Source organism: Staurois parvus, unplaced genomic scaffold (assembly GCF_062004578.1).
Source record: "Staurois parvus isolate SC_StPar_1 unplaced genomic scaffold, SC_StPar_1.0 ptg000116l, whole genome shotgun sequence".
NCBI lineage: Eukaryota > Metazoa > Chordata > Amphibia > Anura > Ranidae > Staurois > Staurois parvus.
In genome coordinates, this window is record NW_028317912.1 from 1,653,268 (window position 1) to 1,675,381 (window position 22,114).

Below are 22,114 nucleotides of genomic sequence, written 5' to 3' on the forward strand. Positions count from 1 at the left end.
TTAAGAGACATTTATCAGTTTTCAAATGAAGACAATAAAAAACATACACTAATAATGGTCTTATTATTGCATAACATTAGTGAAAAAGTCAGGGGCTATATAAGGTACAGTGAACCAAATTGAGTGAGAAGTCTGCAAAACAGACAAGCAGCATTCAAATCTTAATATCCCTAATCTAGAGAAACTAAAGTAAGTGGACTAGAAACCCAATAATTCCATATTTTCCCAAACATCATTGGGCACTGGCAAAACCCTGAAGGCTTGCCCAGGATAAACTGCCTTCCTGTGTGTGCTTTTTCTTGAGTGTTTCTGGTTCAGTTATCTGCACAGCACTTTCCAAGCTCAGATTCCCTGGCATTAACTCTGTTCTTGCCCCTTTTCTAAAGACTCAGTCTCTGAAGACTTCCTTTAAAATAGGTACTCAGAGTTCCTGCTCTTGTATTGGTCACTGGGTGCCATTATTGCCTTGTTTACCGCCCATTTTGCAGGAGGGGAGTTTAATGCTCAGAAATAGAGGGTTGTCTTCATTCCTCTGGGTGGAGTGTCATGTTTCACTCTTTCCCACCATACAGAGCCAATGAAGGGTGTCACTGGTACCAGCTGCCTGGGTTTTTTGATTATTCTATGCCTTGCCTTTTAGTTTGAGCCTCTACGTTTCCCTCTGCACTGTGGCTGAATTTTGATTTAGACAGGAAAGGGGGGAAGCATTTCTGTTGTCCTGCTGTACCACATACATGCCCTCCACTTATAGGTCAGGGACTGCTTACAGTGCACCCTCTGATAATGGTGACGTCTGTTGCCTGGAATCATACTGATTTCTGATTTTGGAGCCTATCCCCCCATTAAAGTCCTATTTGGTTCCCTCGGGGAGTATCTGGGTCCTCTGCCCTCTCAGCTGACCCAAGCTGCCGAGTTATTTTCAAACTGACTGCAAAGGCTGCAAGCATGCCACAGTTCCTTTCCCTGCATATTCTCTGATCTGATTAACCTGCAGCATCTGAGCCATCAGTTGCTGTGAAACTCTGTGTAACTGAATCATTTAAATCCATGTCTGATGAGCATTTTCCTAAGAAGTTGCAGTCCAGTGCTATTCCTCCTAAATTACGAGATTGTTTTGGCTCTCACTGATGGTAGTATACACCCCTTTGAAGCTGATGGACCATCCTTTTGCTTCTACCAGTGCAGTTTCCAACTTTGAGTCTTACAAGGCTCCTAAGGCTGTGAAGACCTTTCCTTTGTGCCTGCTTTTCTGTGTTTCTGTACATGGACAGGAAATTACCTGATAGGCTATTTTCCTCCCACTAAGGACTTACAATTCTTTTACACATTTGATTAGGACTTTGTTAAAAGTTCTCTGTTCCTATTGTAGATTTCTTACCTTAATAAGGCAGCTACCATATTGGTGTATAATGCCAAAACATCCAGAAACCCCACTGATAAATGGTTGGAGGCCCTTTCTAGAATACATTTCCATCTCATCCGTTGAGGCGACACAGGAAGTCATATATTGTTGGTTTATGCTTCCACCTACAAGAGGATTTGAACACTGGCAAACAATCTGTAGGTTAGCCAGATACCTCCCTCTTCCCAACAAGCCTCAGTTTTTGTGTCCAAGGAGGAGGAATTTCCTTCACCTACGCTGAGAACTTTTTTGCTAGTTGCTTTTTCTTAGATTTAATTTTCTTCAATCAAAATTCTGTTACACTGCTATTTGGACAGATCTCTACATAGTCTGGGTCAGCCTTTCCTAAGCCTGATTTGCAGCTCTGTACTTAGGCCTAACTGGACTAGATATTTTGGGACTAGCCCGAAAGTAACCTTTGGACACTGTGTTATGCTTGTGGCACTTTCCAGGCACTATGTCCTGTTAACTTTTAGCTTCAGTGTGCTTTCCAGGCCAGAGCAATGGCATTGCTTCAGCATTTGCCCTGATCTCTGCAGGCTTTCTTCCAAGCTCCTTAGACAAGACAAGAAAACTGTGCAAGTTTAAATCTTCATTCTCAAGGGCCAGTTTACCGTTCTGCTTTACAGTTACTGCTTTTAGGCCACTGAAGCACAAGTTCTCAAAAATGGTCATCCTTGTGTTGGTTCTTTCTGCGATGCTAAAGCCTGAGAAGCCTACTTCTGGCAAGGTCTATCAGCAAACACATAAGACATAATTAACTCATGGTGGTTTTCTTGTAGCCATAATCTCTGCAAGGCAAGTGTCTAAGTTGGCAGCCTTATCCTGTAAAGCACAGGAACAAAGTGGTGTTGGGACCTAGAGCTTCCTACCCAAGGTAGTTTTCATCCTTTTACCTCAACATTGTTCTTTCATCCCTCTGTTGGGCTCCAGTTCATCAGAAAGAATGTGGCTGCATTTCCTGGGTGTAAATTGGGCTCCAAAAGTTTTTCTCTTTGCCACCACTTCCTCCAGAAAGACTGGCTGTCATTCTTGTTGGTTCCCCTAAAGGTGAGCCAGTTTCTTGTTCCACCATTTCTCTGTGGCTCAGCCAGACCATTATCCAAGTCTGTGGTCTTAAGGAAAAGATTTTGTTCATTTCTGAGTACATAGTACTAGATCTGTGAATGCCTCTTGGGCATTTCGGCATCTGACAACTGTTTACCAGATTTTCAAGGCTGCCATCTGGTCTTCTGTTAACATGTTTTCCACATTCTACCTGGTGGATGTCCTAGGCACTATATTGGGGCAGACTACTTGATCATCTGAGAAATCTGGTCTTCTGATCAACATTTTGACCTGTGGGTGCTAGGGCTGTCCCTTCAGTTTTGAGTGGGCCTATTCAATTTTAATCCAGCCTGAAAACACCACATCAGTGGTGTACATCAGTCATCATTGTCTTGCTGCTGCGAGAAAGCTTGAGCAGGTCCTGTCCTGTGTGGAACTTTGTATTCCAGCCTTGTCAGCCATTTACATGCCTGGCATTGAAATTGGCAGGCAGATTTCCTCAGCCGACAGCGTCTGGCATCAAGAGTGATCGTTGCACCCAGAAGTGTTGCAGGATCTGTGCTGTGGTTGGGGGATACCAGATGTGGATCTCTAGGCCTAATGATACACTGAGCAGGTTTGTATGCAATCAGAAAGTAGTGGATGCTGTAGTGGTAAGTTGAGTTGGTATGACTTCTCGCACACGCTCTGCTAGACTGTCTGGATCTGCTGTCCCAAGTCCCTGCTTTTCTGTGGAAGGCTTTAAAGGCATGGCTGATGAAGCCCTGTTCTTAGGGACAGGAGCATTTCTGAGTCTGATTACTACAGTGCTCAAGGGTAGGAAGTCCTTTGCCTGAAAAGTCTATCATCAAACATGGAAGTTGTGCTTTGCAAGTTGTGAGTCTAAGAGATCTTACTCCAGGGATGAATCTTGTTCTTTAGGCGCTTCAGAAGCCCCTGTTAGAACCCATCAGAGACGATCCCCACTCCAATCTCAGGACAGTTGTCTCCGCTTTCCACCCCCACCAGAACATTGTTCTTCTATCCCTTTTTCTTGATCCAGTTCGCTAAAGGAAGTTTCCCTGCATTGTTTGGATGTATTTTAGGCTATGTGAGTTTTTCAGCCACTGCTTTCTTCAAAAAAAAAATAATTCCCATATTGTCATTCAGGATGAACCCAGCAAGGATGCATCAGTTTCTTGTTTGATCATATCTATGTGGTTCAGACAGAGCATCATTTAGACTTACACAGTGCCTTGAAAAAGTATTCATACCCCTTGAATACATTTTGTCATGTTACAACCAAAAACTTTAAATGTATCTCATTGGAATTTTATGTGATAGAGCAACACAAAGTGGCACATAATTGTGAAGAGGAAAATGATAAATGGTTTTCACAAATTTTTACAAGTAAATATCTGAAAAGTGTGGTATACGTTTGTATTCAGCCCCCTTTACTCTGATACCTCTAACTAATATCTAGTGGAACCAATTGCCTTCAGAAGTCACCTAATTAGTAAATAGAGTCCACCTGTGTGTAATTTAATCTCGGTATAAATATAGCTGTTCTGTGAAACCCTCAGAGGTTTGTTAGAGAACATTAAGGAACAAACTGCATTATCAAGGCCAAGGAACACACTAGACAGGTCAGGGATAACGTTTTGGAGACGTTTAAAGCAGGGTGAGGTTATAAAAAAAAAAAAAAAAAAAAATCTGAAGTTTTGAACATATCACATAGCATTGTTCAATCCATCATCTGAAAATGGAAAGAGTATGGCACAACTGCAAACCTACCAAGACATGACCATTCATCTAAACTAACAGGCCGGGCAGGGAGAACATTAATCAGCGAAGTAGCCAAGAGGCCCATGGTAACTCTGGAGGAGCTGCAGAGATCCACAGCTCAGGTGGGAGAATCTGTCCACAGGACAACTATTAGTTGTGCACTCCACAAATCTGGCCTTTATGGAAGAGTGGCAAGAAAAAAGTCATTATTTGAAAGAAAGCCATAAGAAGTCCCATTTGCAGTTTGCGAGAAGCCATATGGGGGACACAGCAAACGTGGAAGAAGGTGCTCTGGTCAGATAAGACCAAAATGTAACTTTTTGGCCTAAAAGTAAAACGCTATGTGTGGCGGAAAACTGACACTGCACATCACCCTAAACACACCATCCCCACCGTGAAACCTGGTGGTGGCAGCATCATATTGTGGGGCTGCTTTTCTTCAGCAGGGACAGGGAAGCTGGTTAGAGTTGATGAGAAGATGGATGGAGCCAAATACAGGGCAATCTTAGAAGAAAACCTGTTAGAGTTTGCAAAAGACTTGAGATTGGGGCGGAAGTTCACCTTCCAGCCGGACAATGACCCTAAACATACAGCCAGAGCTACAAGGGAATGGTTCAGATCAAAAGCATATTCATTTATTAGAATGGCCCAGTCAAAGTCCAGACCAAAATCCAATTGAGAATCTGTGGCAAGGCTTGAAAATTGCTGTTCACAAACGCTCTCCATCCAGTCTGACAGAGCTTGAGCTATTTTGCAAAGAAGAATGAATACAATTTTCACTCTCTAGATGTGCAAAGCTGGTAGAGACATCCCCAAAAGTCCTGCAGCTGTAATTGCAATGAAAGGTGGTTCTACAAAGTATTGACTCGGGGGCTGAATACAAGTGCACACCACACTTGAGAAATGGTTTTCAAATTATTATCTCATTTTCCTTCCACTTCACAATTATGTGCCACTTTGTGTTGGTCTATCACATAAAATCCCAATAAAATACATTTACATTTTTGGTTGTAACATGACAAAATGTGGAAAATTTCAAGGGGTATGAATACTTTTTCAAGGCACTGTATGGTCTTAATGATCAGGTTCCTTGTTTTCCAATTCAGGCTCAATCCGTTAGGACAGTGAGCACCTCTTGGTCTTTTCGGCATCAGATTTGACAGTTTCACAGATTTGCGGTGTTTCACCTGGTCTTCTGGGAACAGATTCTCTTTAGTTCTACCAGGTGAAAGTTTTCTGCCTCATCTGATGCCAGTTTTGGATGTATGGTCCTTCAGGCAGCTCTTTGAGTGGCAGGCTGTTCCCCTTTTCTCTTTTACATTGGCCCTTTTTAGCTGTTGATTTCTGTGTTCCCCATCCCTCAGACTGCTTTTGTGTGTGCCCAAGGTTTAAGACTTGCACCCACTGTAAAATTATTTCCCTGCAGTCCATGAACAGACCCAGGTTACATCCCTTTCTGTTCATGATCATATTTGTAGTACTGCTTTGTTTCAAAATTTGAGGCATGCTGGTAGTGGGAAGGGTAATACCCTGGGCTGGCCTGCATTTTGTTGCTTTCCAATGTACAGTCCCCTTTAAGCACCAGTATAAGCTGAAGGTTTAGAGTTGAATTCTAGGTTTACCTTCAAACTTACCCAGTTGTGCTGGTTTTTCTTCTTTTCAGAAATTGTTTTCTATGATTCACTGTACACTGAGCTTCTCACAGTGTGCACTTAAAGCTGCAGTAAGGTCAAAGTCTGCCTCCTTTCCCGGCTGGAGACTATCCAGAATCATCCAACCCTTTCTTACCCTGTCTTACCATCCATTTCATTAATAGGGTTTCAGTACTTTCAGTCATGGAGGCTCAGCATGTGGACTTTACCTAGGGTGGTCTGCTGTTTATTACTTAGGTTCAACGCCTCCCAGCAGCCATGATCTGCCTGCCTTGCATTGAGAAACACAGAGCCACAGTGATTATATCACTGGGTCTAAACTAAGGTATGAGATGAAAACGTAAATGTCTTATTTAAAAAACATGTAATTGGATTGTTGCTGCAATTCAAATGAAGGAACTAGGAATGGCAAACATTTATGTGCCCCCAATGGACTCCTCTTCAGAGAGTACAAAAATCCTATATTTTTGTCTAAGAAATTCTTATTGCTGTCACATTTTCTTCCATTCCCTCACTACCCTTTCCTTCTATAAAAAATGTTCCCAGAACTTGGCCTGAGCATCACCTGGTAATCCTTTTTTCTTTACTTAGGCACTCCTATCTGGAGAAATTCCTGACAGAACAAATGATGGAGAGAAGGGAAGATGTTTGGCTGCCACTTATTTCCTATAGGAACTCACTGGTGACAGGTGGCGATGAGGACCGGCTGTCTGTGAACAGTGGAGGTAGTAACAGCAAAGGCTCCTCTGTAAGAAGTAAGAAGGGCCGGCCTCCCCTGCACAAAAAGAGAGTTGAAGGTGAGCACTTAAAGGCATGAAACGGTAGACCCTTATTTACATTGCTCATTTAATAGGTTTTCACATATGGATTAGGTAAGCTTGCTGAAGTTTAGCTTCTAAACTATTTATGCTTTTTCGATAAGATTGTCAGTTAAAGTAATTTGCAGCAACTCATAGAAGTTAATTGGATATCAATTTTTCATTGGTCAGAGTATGCCAAACCCAGGTTGATTTGACATGTTTGCTTGTGGGTTACTATATATCATTGTACTGGACCATTTAAATGACTGTGTGTTTTGTGTAATCTAGTTTATTTTTGTTGGATGTATAATGTATACCTGGATGTGGTGTCCTTTATACTGACAAGCACTTATATTTTTATTTTCTACCACTGCTTCCATGCTTTTCAGAGGAGAGCACCATTGACAACTCTTGGGTAACCAGGAATGACACTATCCAAACTCCAGGAGCACTTACCACCCCACAACTGACATCAACAGTACTTAGGGAAAACCCTCCCAGGCAAATGCAAGAACAGATGCCGGAGCAGGAGTCAGAACATGGTTCAGAGCCAGACTTCTTACACAAGTACAAAGCTGTGGTTTACTTCTGTGTGCAATGTGTTCACTTGTTATCCTACAGTGATTCTCTGCTTTGTAATACACCAGAATACATATAGTCTTCACTGCTATTGTTTCCTAAAAGAGGTCTTTAACCACTTTCCATCCCGAGGATTGACCCCCCTTAATGACCAGGCCTCTTTTTGCTATTCGGCGCTGCACTATTTCAGCTGACAATTGCGCGGTCATGCAATGCTGTACCCAAACTAAATTTACGTCCTGTATTTTTAGCACAAATAGAGCTTTCTTTCGGGGTATTTGATCATCTGTGCGGTTTTTATTTTTCCCTCCGTAAAGAAAAAAATACCGAAAATTTTGAAGAAAAACTATATTTTTTACTTTCGGCTATAAAAAATAAATAGTAAACTCAAAGTTAGTTATAAATTTAGGCCAAAATGTATTCTGCTACACGTTTTTGGTAAAAAAAAAAATCCCAATAAGTGTATATTGATTGCTTTGTGTGAAAGTTATAGTGTCTACAAACTATGGTATAGATACTGCAATTAACGCAATTTTTTTTGCTATACAGCACTGCACTAGTTTAACTGACAATTGCGCATTCATGCAATATGGTACATAAATTAAATTTACGTCCTTTTTCACACAAATAGAGATTTCTTTCGGTGGTATTTGATTACATGTGCGCTTTTTATTTTTGGCGCTATAAACAAAAACGTTTTGGGGAAAAAAATTATATTTTCTCATTTCTGTCATAAAAAATATCCAAAAAACTCAAATGTCATAAATTTAGGCCAAAATGTATTCTGTGACATGCTTTTGGTTAAAAAAAAATCCCAATAAATGTATATTGATTGGTTTGTGTGAAAGTTATAGCATCTACAAACTATGGTATGGATAATGGAATTTACACAGCTTTTACTTTCTGACTGCCTATCGCATTTCTTGAGGTGTTAAAATACCAGGATAGTACAAACACCCCCAAATGACCCTTTTTTGGAAAGTACACACCCTAAGCTATCTGCTGAAAGGCATATTGAGTCCATGGAAGATTTTTTTTTTTTTTTTTTACAAAGTTGTCATTTAAATTTTATATTTCTCACACAAGCCAAGGGTTTATGTTGTATTACACCCCAAAATACATTCTGCTACTTCTACCGGGTATGGGGATACCACATATATGAGACTTTTTGGGAGCCTAGCCACATACAGGAAGGAGCCTGAAATCCAATGACCACATTGAAAACCTGAAGGTGCGTAACTTCCTCATTTCACTTCCTCACTACCTATCACAGTTTCTGAGGTCCTGAAAAGCCAGAATAGCCTCAACCCCCCCCCCCCCCCCCCCAAATGACCCCTTTTTGGAAAGTAGACACCCCAAGGAATTTAAAAAGAGGTGAGTATTTTGCAGATCTCATTTTTTCTCACAAGGTTTTGAAATATAAAAAAAAATCTGCAAAATACTTACCATGCTTCTTATCAAATTCCTTGGGGTGTCTACTTTCCAAAAAGGGGTAATTTGGGGGGGGTTTGGTGCTATCCTGACATTTCAGGGCCTCTGAAACTGTGACAGGTAGTCAGGAATTGTAAAGCCCTTTAAAAGCCTGAAGGTTCTTATTGGATTTTGGGGTCCTGTACTTAGCTAGACTGCCAAAAAAGTCTCTCACATGTGTTACCCCCATACTTGGGAGACGTAGCAGAATGTATTTTTGAGAGTAATTCCACATATACCCATGACATGTATGAGCAATAAATCATTTAAGTGACAATTTTGTGTTAAAAATAAATAAAAAGAATTTTTGTCATTTTCCAAAAACTTGTGGTAAAAAAAGAAATTCTTCTATTGACGCAACATGCCTCTCAGCAAATAGGTTGGGATGTCTACTTTCCAAAAAGGGGTCGTTTTGGGGGGGGTGGGGGCATTTTATGCCCAGCATTAGAAGTTTATTCCACACATCATTCACTCTTCTAACCACCTGAAGACCAAGTTTTTTTTCTGACAATTTTTGTTCCCATGGAAAAAAAATCAGTATTTTTTGCTAGGAAATTACTTGGAACCCCCAAACATTATATATTTTTTTAAAGCAGACACGCTAGTGAATAAAATGGTGGGTGCTGCAATTTTTTTCTATGTCAAATAGTACTCGCACTGCAATTTTTCAAACGCAAATTTGTTTTGAAAAAAATAAACTTTTTTTTACTTTTAATGCACAAAAACACAATATGTTGGGCAATTATTTGATAAAAGATGATGGTATGCCGAATAAATAGATACCAAACATGACATGCTTTAAAACTGTGCATGCCTTGTGTGATGGCGACATACTGCATACATTTTTAATATCCATAGGCAATGCTTTAAAAGCTACCATTTTAGATTTTACAGAGGAGGTCTAATGCTAGAATTACTGCCCTTGATCTGAAGTTCGCGACGATACCTCACATGCATGGTGCAACCGCTGTTTACATACTCGCATAGGGTCAACGCTCGGGGGCGAGGGTGCTTTTTTTTTAATTATTATTATTGCTATTATTTTTACACTGTCCCTTTTTTTTTTTTTTTTTTTTTTTTTTTTTCATTTTTATCACTTTTAATGCCAACACAAGGAATGCAAATCCCCTATAACTTCAATGTGCATTGTCATATATTCTTTTTTGAGAAATCTGGGGTCTCTCAGACTCTAGATATCTCCTCTGCCCTTACATTATCCAATCTCACCAAGATCGTTGTGATCAGATGCTTTCCCAATTTACAAATGGCGCTGTTTATATTCTGCGAAACTGAAGCGATGAAATGCTTGTAGCTTCTGATTTCTTAGACTTGGCACCATTCTGGTCTCCAATAAGCTCTATGGTCATCTGGCAAAAACACCGGCTGCATTCTCAGGTTCCCCAATGGCACGGGACTGCCGGAGAAGGCCATGGAAGGGGGAGGGGGGCATAGTCTCCCACTGCTTGTAAAAGCAATCCTGCAGCTAATCAGCCACTAGGATTGCTTTTATATGAAAGCCGATTGCCGGCTGAATAAAAACGATACCAGGATGATACCTGTAGCTGTAGGCATCATCCTGGTATAACCATTCAAAGTCCAGTGATGTACCAGTACATCGCTGGTCCTTGTTTGGTAAATATGCTATATTCTTTTTTTTTATTTTTTTTTATGCAGCCTGTGGGCTGAATGAAAAAGAAGAAATCTCTGCCAGAAAAAGTGTGTGGTATGTCCACTTCTAATGGTGGGCACACATTAGTTTGCACGATGTCACATGCGCCAATTCCAAGATTGTACAAATGTCTAAATAGTGGCACGTTTGAATAAAAATTGTCCACGTATAAGTGGTACCCAATATGGAAAAAGGATGACACCAAGCCACACTATCTTGCCACTACTTCCCATGTAGTCTGGGCATCTGGGGGGCTCCATGTGACTCTCTTCCCTTATAAATCCGAAACTTATATGTATAGCCTGTTGTCCTCTCACAGGTCTTCTACATCTTGACCCCATATCTGGCACGCTTGCTGGAGAGAAATTGTTTGAATGCAAGGCGGCCAGAAAAATTAATGAGGGACTCATCAACGCAGATTTTTTGCTGGGGAGTATAGACATCTGCAAATTTTTGGTTAAGGTGATTTACGAGGGGCTGAATTTTGTGGAGCCAGTCAAATTCAGGGTCACCCTGAGGAAAACAGTGTATTGTCGTTGAAATGCATAAAACACACTATACTCTTATGCCTGGCCATGGCAGCAGAGAACACGGGCATATGATGAATCGGGTCTGTGGACCAATACAGCCGCAATTCATTTTTTTTTTAGTAATGCCCATGTTGAGGGTAAGGTCCAAAAAAAATTAAAATTTGGAAACTGTAATGGGTTTCCATGCGAATGGTCTGGCAAGATTTGGGTTGGTGGCAATAAATTGCTTCAATACATACAGATCTTCTGTGAAAAAACAGCTCCAAAAAAAACAGCGTGTTCCTGGCAATCAAGGAGTTAAATGTGATTACTGGTGTACTAGCGGGCAATCTGACGCTATCTGGGAGGGGCATGAAAACCACGGGAGTGTGAATCGCTTATATATACATTATTTTGCTCACCCGTGCCGCCCTGTAGCAGTATTTCTGCTATAGGGCGGTCAGGAAGAAGTTACAGAAGCGTTTTGCGTTACGGCGCTGTGTTACTTTAACTGACAATTGCGCGGTCATGCAATGCTGCACCCAAGTTAAATTTACGTTCTTACTTTCCCACAAATTGAGCTTTCTTTAGGTGGTATTTGATTGCCTGTGCATTTTTTATTTTTTGTGCTATGATATAAAAATCAACAATTTTAAGAAGAAAACAATATTTTGGACTTTTTGCTATAAAACATGTCCAGTAGAAAAATTTTAGAAAATCAAATTTCGTCATAAATTTAGGCCAAAATGTATTCTGTGACATGTCTTTGCTAACAAAAAAATCCCAATACGTGTAAATTAATTGGTTTATGTGAAAGTTATAGCGTTTACAAATGGCGGTATAGATACTGGGATTTTTTTTTTTTAAATATTAATTATGACGACGATCAGTGACTTATAGCAGGACTGCAGTGGGCACTCTGACACTGAGGGGAACTGACTTGGTGTCACTGACATCCCCAGTGACACCAGTACAGTGATCAGTGCACAACAAAAAAAAAGCACTGACACTACTAATGGCACTGGGCGGGAAGGGGTTAACATTTGGGGGCAATCAAACTGTTAACTGTGTGATGGGAGTGTTTTACTAGGGGGCGGGGGGGGGGGGGTGTGCGTCACTGTAAAGCACACTGATCTAGATGGCTGTGCTCAGCCATCTCGATCAGTGTGCCCAAACTGACAGGGAGGAGGGCTGCATTGTAGTGTTTGCTGGTAATCACCAAGCGCTGGCGGGTAATTACCGGCCGGGACCAGGTGTCTGACACCCAGGGCCGCAATCGGCGGTGCGGGTATGGCGGTTGCGCATTTCACGCTCTCCGCAACACCCCCCCATAATTTTGCACAGAGGGCCCACCCTGCAGCAGTAAAAGTACTGTGGGCGGGCCTTAAGCAGTTAAAATAGAAAAAAGTTACTAAACTAATTTGTGTTGACTTTTTCTAGACCTTAAAGTGTTACTAAACCCCGGACCCTGCATTCTCTCTATTTACTCTCCCACAGTACACAGAATGTGGAAATGCTATTATTTTAGTAAATATAAACTGCTAAATACTTTTCTCATCAGTAGTTAGAGCAGTCTTGTGACTTCTATCAGTGTTCAGCAGAGCACTGGTTAAAGCTTGTAGGAGGAGGTTTCTTTCTGTTCTAGGAGAATGCAGAACCCCTGACCTCTATCTGGACAGTGCTAATTGGCTGTGTGCTAATCACGTGCACTCATCCAAAGGGGGGGAAAAACAACCTTCTAGCAATACACACCAAACTGAGCATGTGCATAGTGTCTCTACATCATACGTCTTATCAGGAGATAAGAGAGGGATACTGAAAGTGTTTACACAATGCAGAGGATTAACCCGTTAGGTTCCATATCATGCATTACTGCATATACAGACTCATTTTACTGTTGTGGATTTAGTAACACTATAGGAAGGCAAGTAAAACGTTATCAATGCACATTCTTATACTAAACTATATACTGTACATGCTTATAATATTATTGGACTTCACCGCATAGACGGCCTTTATACGGACCATTAAAGTAATTATTTTTTTCTTCAGTCCCCAGATGCAGATGTCTTGGTTGGGTCAACAGAAACTAGAAGACTTAAATAGGAAAGATAGAACAGCGATGAATTATATGAAAGTGCGGGGTGGAGTAAGGCATGGAGTGTAAGTAAAAAGAATACCATTGTACAGTTCAGCCACTAAATTTACCTTTGCCTCTAATAATAATAATGTACCTGTTTTTTCTAGACGAGGTCTAATGGAGGATGATGCAGAACCTATATTTGAAGATGTAATGATGTCATCACGGGGGCAGCTGGAAGACATGAATGAGGAGTTTGAGGACACAATGGTTATTGATCTGGTGTGTTGACTTTTTTTTTTGTATTAACAGTACAGAGATATAAACACCTGTCTAAAGGGATACCTTTTCTAAATGTGCTACCTGCACTGTAAAAAGCAATGCAGTATATGTAATGTAATGTGTTTTCTTAGGGCTAGCCCTTTCCTAACTGGTAAGTATCTTACCATCATACTTGTTTCTTTGATACTTAGGTGGGTCTACATGCCAGCTGTGGTGATCACAAAGGGACACACTTTTATTTTTATTTTACATTATGTACAGTGTAGTAAAAGGAGTGGGAACAACCAAATATAGAGTGCATTCACTTTTTTACAGATTTATGTTGCAGCCTGATACTAGAGTTGTTTAAATTCATTTTTTTTTTCTCATTAAACTCTTGCAGCTCCTACAGCACATTAAACACATTGCACATTGTTAGGCACACAGTTAACCTCTTGGTTGACTATAGATGTTAACCCCTTCCCAGCCAGTGTCATTAGTACAGTGACCGTGTATATTATTAGCACTGATCACTGTATTAGTGTCAGTGGAGATGTCAGTGACATTTCCCACAAAGTGTCCAATGGCCCGGCATCGCACTCAATCAGTCCCACTATAAGTCACGTATTGCTGCCATTACTAGTATTTAAAATAAATAAATAGAAATTCCAGCCTCTCCTCACTGCAACATGTGAAAGCCTACTTGGTGTTTACAAAATGAGCTCCACAGGAAGTTCCTTTGGCCTCATGGCTTTTGCTCTGTTTAAAGTGTGCATTATCAGCTGTGAGGCCTTTTATAGAGAGGTGTGAGCCTTAAATCATGTCTGATCAATTTAATTTACCATAGGTGTGCTACCATCTAGCCACTCTGCCATAAAGCCCAGATCAGTGGAGGGCTGCAGTTATGGTTGTCCTTGTGGAACTTTTGTCCCATCTCCTCACAGGCTTTCTGGAGCTCATTCAGTGTGACTGTCAGGTTCTTGGTCACCTCTCTTAATAAGGCCCTTCTTTCCCCATTGCTTTGTTCTTCTGGGCAACCAGCTCCTGAAAGAGTCCTGATTGTGCCAAACTTCTTCCATTTGAGAATTATGGAGGACACTGTGCTCTTAGGAACCTTAAGTGCAGCAGAAATTTTTGTGTAGCCTTCCTCAGATCCGTGCTTTGCAATAACCCTGTCTCTGAGCTCTGCAGGCATTTCCTTTGACCTCATGGCTTTTTTTTTCTGATACTGTATGGATTGTCAGCTGTGAAGCCTTTTATAGAGAGGTGTGTACCTTTTCAAATCATGTCCAATCAACTTAGTTTACCGATGGGCTCTCTATTAAGGTGTAGAAACATCTCCACAATGATCAAGAGAAATGGGAGGCACCTAAACTAAATTTCAAGTGTTGTTGCAAAGGGTCTGAATCCTTATGCCAATGTGATATTTAAGTGTTTCCTTTTTCATAAATTTGCAAACATTTCTAAAATTCTGTTTTCATTTAATCTTTGTGTTACTGAGTATAGATTGAGGAAAAAATTAATTTAAACAATAGGGTCTGAATACTTTATGAATGCACTGCAGATAGAAACTGTCAAAAGAAAGGACTTAAGCCAAATAAGGAGATCTTTCTATTGGAGTTTCCAATACAACAAGCCACTGGGTGATGCATCTATAAATAAATTATTTTGAGTAGACTTGCAATTTTTGATCAAATCAGTATCAGAAGAGAAATATAACTTTTAATTAGGCTTTATGAGTTACTTAAATTTCCTGTTAAACCTAAGTAATCCTGTTTCAGTGTTCTGGCTACGTGACACTGATAAAAAGTACAATTAATTTGCTATGAGTTACTGCACTTGGCATCTGCAGTGCGTTATTGGATAGATCCTGATATATCATAGAAGTAGATGGGAGGAATCTATCAAAGCTGGAGCAGACAGAAGCTGATGAGAAGTTCAGTTAAGCTTCGAAAATGAAAGCTAGAAGTTGATTGGTTGCCATGCAGGAGCTGCTGCAGTCTTGATAAATCCCCTCTTTGTATTTCCATATGAAATGTCAGAGTGGCATAAATTAGAACTGCAAATAGGATTGGAGACTGAGCATTCATTCAGGCAGCTTCCCTGTTATTGATATAAAATGTGTGTATTGTTTTTAAAATATGAACATTATCATCTTCTAGCCACCTTCACGAAACAGACGGGAAAGGGCAGAACTCCGGCCAGACTTCTTTGACTCTGCAGCCATCATTGAGGATGATTCAGTATGTACCTTTTTCTTTTTTGTATTATGTAGACTGTACCAGGTGTACATGTACAGTATGTATAACACAAGCTTCTCATTCTGAACTGCTAAGTCTAAAGCATACCTGGATTGTGATTGCATGATGTACAGGTTATCTCCTGGCTTGCCCTTGTGTGTTCCAATACATTTGCCAATTCAAGAGGGGCTTCACCCAGGTCTGAAAACAAAGTAAAAGTCATCAACTACAAGCTGCTGACTTTTAATAACACATACCAGCCAGTCCACTGTTCTCTTCCAACAACCCCCAAGTCTCCAGCGCTATTTTCAGTCCTGCACCAACATCTTGGATTTGGGTGGCAACTGTGACTTCCTAATCTGTCACAGACGGCAAGTAATTCCAGGTGATAATCCCGCACCCTCTCCAACACACAGCAGTTCATTGACAGCATCAGCTTTGCATGTTTCCTTAGGAAGCTGTGAAGATTTGGGGCAGGGGTGTCCATTACCTCCACTCAGGTCTCAAATTACATTCCGCTCTCCCCTCTGGGCTGTGCAGTGTGTGACCTTAGGTCCCCGTCTTAAAGCTTAGAAATGCTGTGTGAACTGTACACTTTGAACAGCTGTAGCGGAGAGATTGTGGCAGATAAACGGTTACAACTTAAGTTTGTTTCACCTCTATATTACCTGAGCCTAATCACTTCAGTGGTCCTATATAAGGGTTTACAACTACTGTATGGATTTTTGAAGATGAGTTCCTTCCCTGTACATGTAGCTAGAGAGGACAGGTATGGCTTGTTATAAAACATTTTTACAGTTTGTTACAGATGTGTAAAACTTTAATGTTAATAGTTTTGGCACAGGTGCAGTTTAAAGCGGAACTACGTTACATATGAGCACCACAACTCAAAAACGCTATTTAAGTCATTTTTAATATTCATAGCAAACCCACCCATCCATGTCTCCATGCTTTACTTTTGTTGAGAAATCATTTTGAAAAACAACCCCTAGCATTTCTGGCTGTGGCTAACTTGAGCAATGGCAGAAGATTTATGTAGAATTTACTTCATGGAATCCATCTGACCATAGCTCAGGTATGCATGCAGGAGGGCGTGCTTAGCTGAGAAAAACCCTCTGTAGCAATTGTACGTACAGAGATGGACGCGGTCATCCATCTTGCTAAAGATTTCCCATCTTGTATCATCCTCTCTCCCTCCAATCCCCCCTCCCTCAGGAATGTGGTCTGTATGTATGCTGAGATCACAGGCATCAGGCCCAGTGGGGTAGCTTCATGGTTATAAACCCCAATTAGCCCAGTATGTCTGTGAAACTTGTTCTGAAGCTAATCGTAAAGCCATAAACCAGTCCTTCCCTGGACTTCAAACGCATTCCGAGATAGACGTAAAAGAGACATCGCATTTTAAAAATCACTTTTCCATATAATTTCCTATCTTAAGCTAGGAAATAATTACAGTGAAGTAAAGCATATATTCGGATAGCTCCGTTTAATGCGAATCGCCTGATATCTTACACCCCTACTGTAGTTGAAGTCTACAGGAGAGCAGAGAGCCATATAGTTCTAGCTGAAATAGTGAAATATGGCATGTTTGATGTCGGGATGTTCAGGTTATCATTCTGCATATTAATCTACTAGTGTCTAGGCTGCTACATGCACCTAGGGAAGGTTATTGACCATGATATAAACTGCAAGTGATTAGGTCATAATGCAGAAATGGAAAAAGATGCAGCGCTTCATATTAGGAATAAACATGACATAAAAATAAAAAGGTGAATAAAAAGTCTTAAGAAGTGCAACGTGGTATTCGTGATTCCTTAGATGGTTATTTGAAAAGACGTGACTTCCGTGGATCATGGAAAGTGAGTATATAATGTACTAACCAGATAGCACATATTAATGTGCGTTGGAGTGAATAAGACCTACTCCGAAGGTACTCTGGAAACCGGAACTCTGCACAAAGGTGATGTCGTCAGGTAGGGTAGAGTCACCAGATGTCATCCGACCAGCGCAGGTATCCTCATTCCAGTGTAGTGCATTATTGCCACATAAGGTGCATCGTGCGATATGGACTTCAGCCACTAGGGGGATCAAGCACATGAGTGTACGTATCCTACCATGGATCACCTTAATGAGGGGTGGGGGGCTCGCAGGTACCAAAAAAATGAGCCCAGAGAGAAAGAAAACTCCAATAGTGTAGTATTTATTGTAGCAGCAGGAGTAACAATTAAAAGCAGGTATAAAATCGTGGAAGCAAGAAAGTAACTAACATTTACATCCAGATATGGTAGGTAGCATATTGGTCATGGATCCATGTACAGGGGGTCATAGCCTGAGTTCCCCGCCTAAAACACCCCTCCCCAAATGAGGCGATTGGTTCTCTGCTGTAAGGAGACACCCTGTTGAGTTCCTAGAAAAAGGATGTAAGGTTTGGAGAAGTAAGTTGAAGAATTCTCCCCTTTTAACATCAGGAACCAACTTGGGACAAGGTACCCTTTTGTTCAGGAAACTTGATCTGCTTAAACCAAGGCTGATGGCAAGTATTCTACCTCTCTAAACTTCTTTGTTATCTCTCTGTTGTGGTATTGCTCTCTGTATTTATATAAATATTGGCTACATCTTTTTCTGTAAATATTTTTATTGCATCATTGACCTTTTTAGTAATTAATCTTTTTTTATGAAAAGTGTTGAACTGTTTCTAAAGCTCTTTAATGCAAACTAAGATTCCCTGTCTCTGAAGAGCGCTACTGTGTGTTTTAAAATTCTGCATACATCTGTCTGCAGTGACATTGTGCGTACAGACGCTTATTCAAACATCAAAGTGTTATTGCTAATATTGGCGAGTTTCCTCCTTTCCTCTACAAAAAGGCGGTGGTGGCAGTGTGAAGGGTTAATTGTGTAATTAACCTGACCCAGTAACAATCGCTCTCAGGCTGCAGGTACATAGATTGTGGTCCATTAGCTGGAAAATCTTTGTGCAGGGTGCAGCTGAGCGTGGCATTGTTACACACGTGACAGCGCAGTTTTAGATTGGCTAGTTCTTCAGTCACGAGTTGGTGAAAAGGGCTGGGGGTCTGACGCCACGACCGTCACACCCTCCTCCCTTTCTGAAGAATCTTGGGCATGGCATAATTTGCATATACCTGGAAATCAGAAAGTAACTGAAGAAATGTAAAAAAAAAGAAAAGCTTAAGGTCTTGCTTTAACTTCACTTACATTTCAAGTTCTGCTTTCTAATAAACTTTCCTTTCTGTTTACCAATACTAGATGACCATAAGGTTTAAAATAGTCAATGTTGATTGAAAGAGTGACGTTCTGCTTTTGTATAAGAGATATGAATTACTTATGTTGACTGTAAAACAGCAGTCATTTTTTTTCCAGTGGTCATATCTTGACAGATATATGCCGTACTGAGAGGAAGTTACAGGAAGTCAGAGTTGTTAAACTCTTGTGGACTGTTCCATAGTACAAGGCTTTGACCATTTCTTTATTGATCTGATCATGTTTCTTTCCCTTAAATTGCAATGCACTATGTTGTAGCCTAATGGAAAACCATAGCTTTTTATTAGTAGCTCTTAAATTCACTATGTATAGAATTGGTTAACCCATCTTTATCTTTGGGAGAACAGCAACTATACACACAAAACTGCTCCTGTTATGAGAGTTTGTTTTTCCTCTCCTTGTCTACACCTCATCATTGACAGTCTAAACTGGAGGATTGATGTGAAGTTCTTTTAATGAGCTATTTCATGTGTTCTGCCTGATGCTAGAATTCTGATAGTTGCTGATATTCATCTGACAAAGCTTACAGACGGTGTCCTATCTTCATAGTATACACTCTGTAGGTTTGCAGATGACATAACAGCAGGAGGTCAGAGGTCACCTTGAGTGTGGTGCTTTAAAGAGAGAAAATAAATCTAAACCTTTTGTAAGTATGCACAGCTATACTGATATACTCCTAAAACTATGCATAATCCTGCTTATGGCTGGTTTGTTTTTACAGATGCTAACTTTTTTGTTTCCTGACTTGCAGGGATTTGGGATGCCAATGTTCTGAGGTTCAGTACATACCTGGAACTCTTGTTTAAAGGCCTGTATACTGTGAGCTTCTGTAAGAAAAATAGAAAAAAAAAAAAAAAAGACTGTTTTTTAAAAACTTAGTTTTTGTTCACACCAAATGCTTTGCCGTATCGATGGATTCTATCCAAGCAGAGAACCCTATGAACACCATTGTTTGGAACAGAGCTACATAGATGGTAACCCCTCATCAGCTGTCTGCATTTGGTTGAATTTTCTGCAGACAAGTCAAATTTCAAAGAAAAAAATGGTTATAAAGCCTGTTTTATGGACAACTGGTTTTATCAGTTTTTTTTTTTCTGCTGTACAAGTAAACATTTTAACTTTTTTGCCTTCACGATCAACTTTGTTTTTACTATTTGGCTATTAAGTGACCTGAAGCAGAGCTGCCTCCACCCCTATGCGGAACCATACAAGATTCAATCACAAAATGCACTGGAAAATAACAATGAAGGGGTGCTGACAAGGCCAAACCAACTTCAAACAACTGCACTCTGGTACCAACATAGGTTTAATCTAAATGGATGTCAAGACCTAGAACCTATCTCATTTTTGTCACAAGTTTTGTATTTTGAGCCCACATTATCTGCTCGCTATTTCTTTTGTTCTGTCAAAGAGCAACCCATCGTTTTGTTTTGTTTTTTCTTTAACCATTACCTGTCCTGCACATTTTTAACCAACCGAAACCAGCAAACCAAGGACAGCAGGTTGACTCAGATCCATCAGTTACAGTCAGCATTGTCTCTTTTGACACGTGTTTTTTTTTTCCCTTTTCTTTGTTGTTTGTCACCATTTTTATATTCTTTGTATTGTTCAACACAACCGTTCATATTTTACAATGAATAAAGGAATCTTATAATAATAGTGGGACTTACCTGAGTCTAATCTCCATGCAGTAAAATACAATTCAACAGTAATATTTTTGTAAAAAAAAAAAATAAAAAAAGACAAAAAATGAAAAGAAATACAATTTTAAACTGTTTTACTGTTGCCTATAAGTGCTTGGATGGGTATTTTTTTCTTTTTTTTTTGTTCCCCTGGTCAATGTTGAAATTTATGGCATTTTCAGTGTTAACTGTTCAAGTTTGGCTCTTTTTAAGGGGAGAAGAGGTGTTTTTCCCCCAGCACAATAAATCCCTGTTTAACTGCCCTGTTCTGTATTATTGTAATAAAATTCAAAATCACATGTCTTAATAAAAGTGATTTTAACAGTACTTATTATATTGGTTTTGCATTGGTGCCAATGATTACTGTAAGCCGTTTATCAGTAAACAATTTATTAACCAGTTCCCATCCGGGCCAACGCCGAAATTTCTATATCATTTTTTTTAAAGCATAGACCCTGGAGAATAAAATGGTGGTTGTTAAAATTTATGTTGCATGATATTTGCACAGCAGTTTATCAAACCCAAGTTTTCCGGAAATATTACTTTGAGTTTTAGTAAACACTATAATACCTCGTTTTTTTGTAAAACCTAAAATATGATGTTACGCTGAGAGAAAGATACCTGGTACATCGCTCTATTAAATTGCATACACCCGTGGAACAGCGCCAAATTACGGTATCTAAAAATCTCCATAGGTGATGCTTTAAAATCCTCTGCAGTTTAGAGTTACACTGGATGTCTGGTTATAGAATTCTTGCTCTGACATTCGGGGTGATACCTCACATGTGTGGTGCGTGCGGGACCTATGTGTGCGTTCACATTTGTGTGTGGGAACGGAGGTGCTTTAAGGTTTTTCGTTTATTTTTTTAAACAGCCGCTTTTAATTTTTTTTTATCAACTTTATTGCTATCACAAGGGATGAACAACATTTCTTGAGATAGCATGGGAGGTGACAGATCCTCTTTGGAGATATCTGGGGTCTATTAAAGTAGGTAACAGTTTGTTTACATGAGACTGAAACCAGAAGTGTCAAAATCCTCTACTTCCAGTTTCTGATGTCACACAGTGGGAGGAACCTCATCAGTTCCGCTCACACTGTCCAGGGAAGCCAGTGTCGCCGGTTACATCCTTATCAGGCTCCACTGCCTGCAAAAGTGACCCAGTTGGCTGTATAGCTGCTTGTATCACTTTTACCTGATATAGAATCACCTGCTGTAAAAAAAAAAAAGATATCGAAATCATGGTTGTAGCCTCAAACATGACCCCAGTATAACCACTTAAATCTTACGTGGTTTATAAACGGTCCAAGGATGGGAAGTGGTTAAGGGAACAAGTATGAGTGCACTCTGAAGAATATGTAATTTTGGCATTCAGCCTTTATTCAGAGTGCGTTCACACAAACATTTGAGTGGTTCCTAAAGTCCCTAATTTACTTTGTATCTTTTTAATAACTACCATTTTAATGCCAACATTACAAAAGGTTTGTTTTTTTTTGTTAATGGCAGAGCTATTTACATAAGTAAATGTACAGTATTAAATATTTAATCTAGCTTTTTGTGTTCTGTTTGTTTATTCACTTTTTATTCACTTACAGTTGTGCTCAAAAGTTTGCATACAATTTGAGAACTGGTGGTAATAGTATGTACAATTTTTAAAGAAAACTTGAGTGAGCAGGCAAAA

General features: G+C 40.0%; 1 protein-coding gene across 1 annotated transcript in view; it reads left to right on the plus strand.

Moving 5' to 3' along the window:
* Positions 1 to 20,761, plus strand: part of STAG1 (STAG1 cohesin complex component) — a 271,483-nt gene extending 250,722 nt beyond the window's left edge. The window contains exons 30-35 of the mRNA XM_089671949.1: positions 6,457 to 6,662; positions 7,055 to 7,232; positions 12,945 to 13,055; positions 13,140 to 13,254; positions 15,396 to 15,476; positions 19,504 to 20,761. Coding sequence (XP_089528075.1) covers positions 6,457 to 6,662; positions 7,055 to 7,232; positions 12,945 to 13,055; positions 13,140 to 13,254; positions 15,396 to 15,476; positions 19,504 to 19,527 — 715 coding nt within the window. The 3' untranslated portion in view covers positions 19,528 to 20,761. The remainder of the gene's footprint in view (positions 1 to 6,456; positions 6,663 to 7,054; positions 7,233 to 12,944; positions 13,056 to 13,139; positions 13,255 to 15,395; positions 15,477 to 19,503) is intronic.
* The last annotated feature ends 1,353 nt before the right edge of the window (positions 20,762 to 22,114 follow it).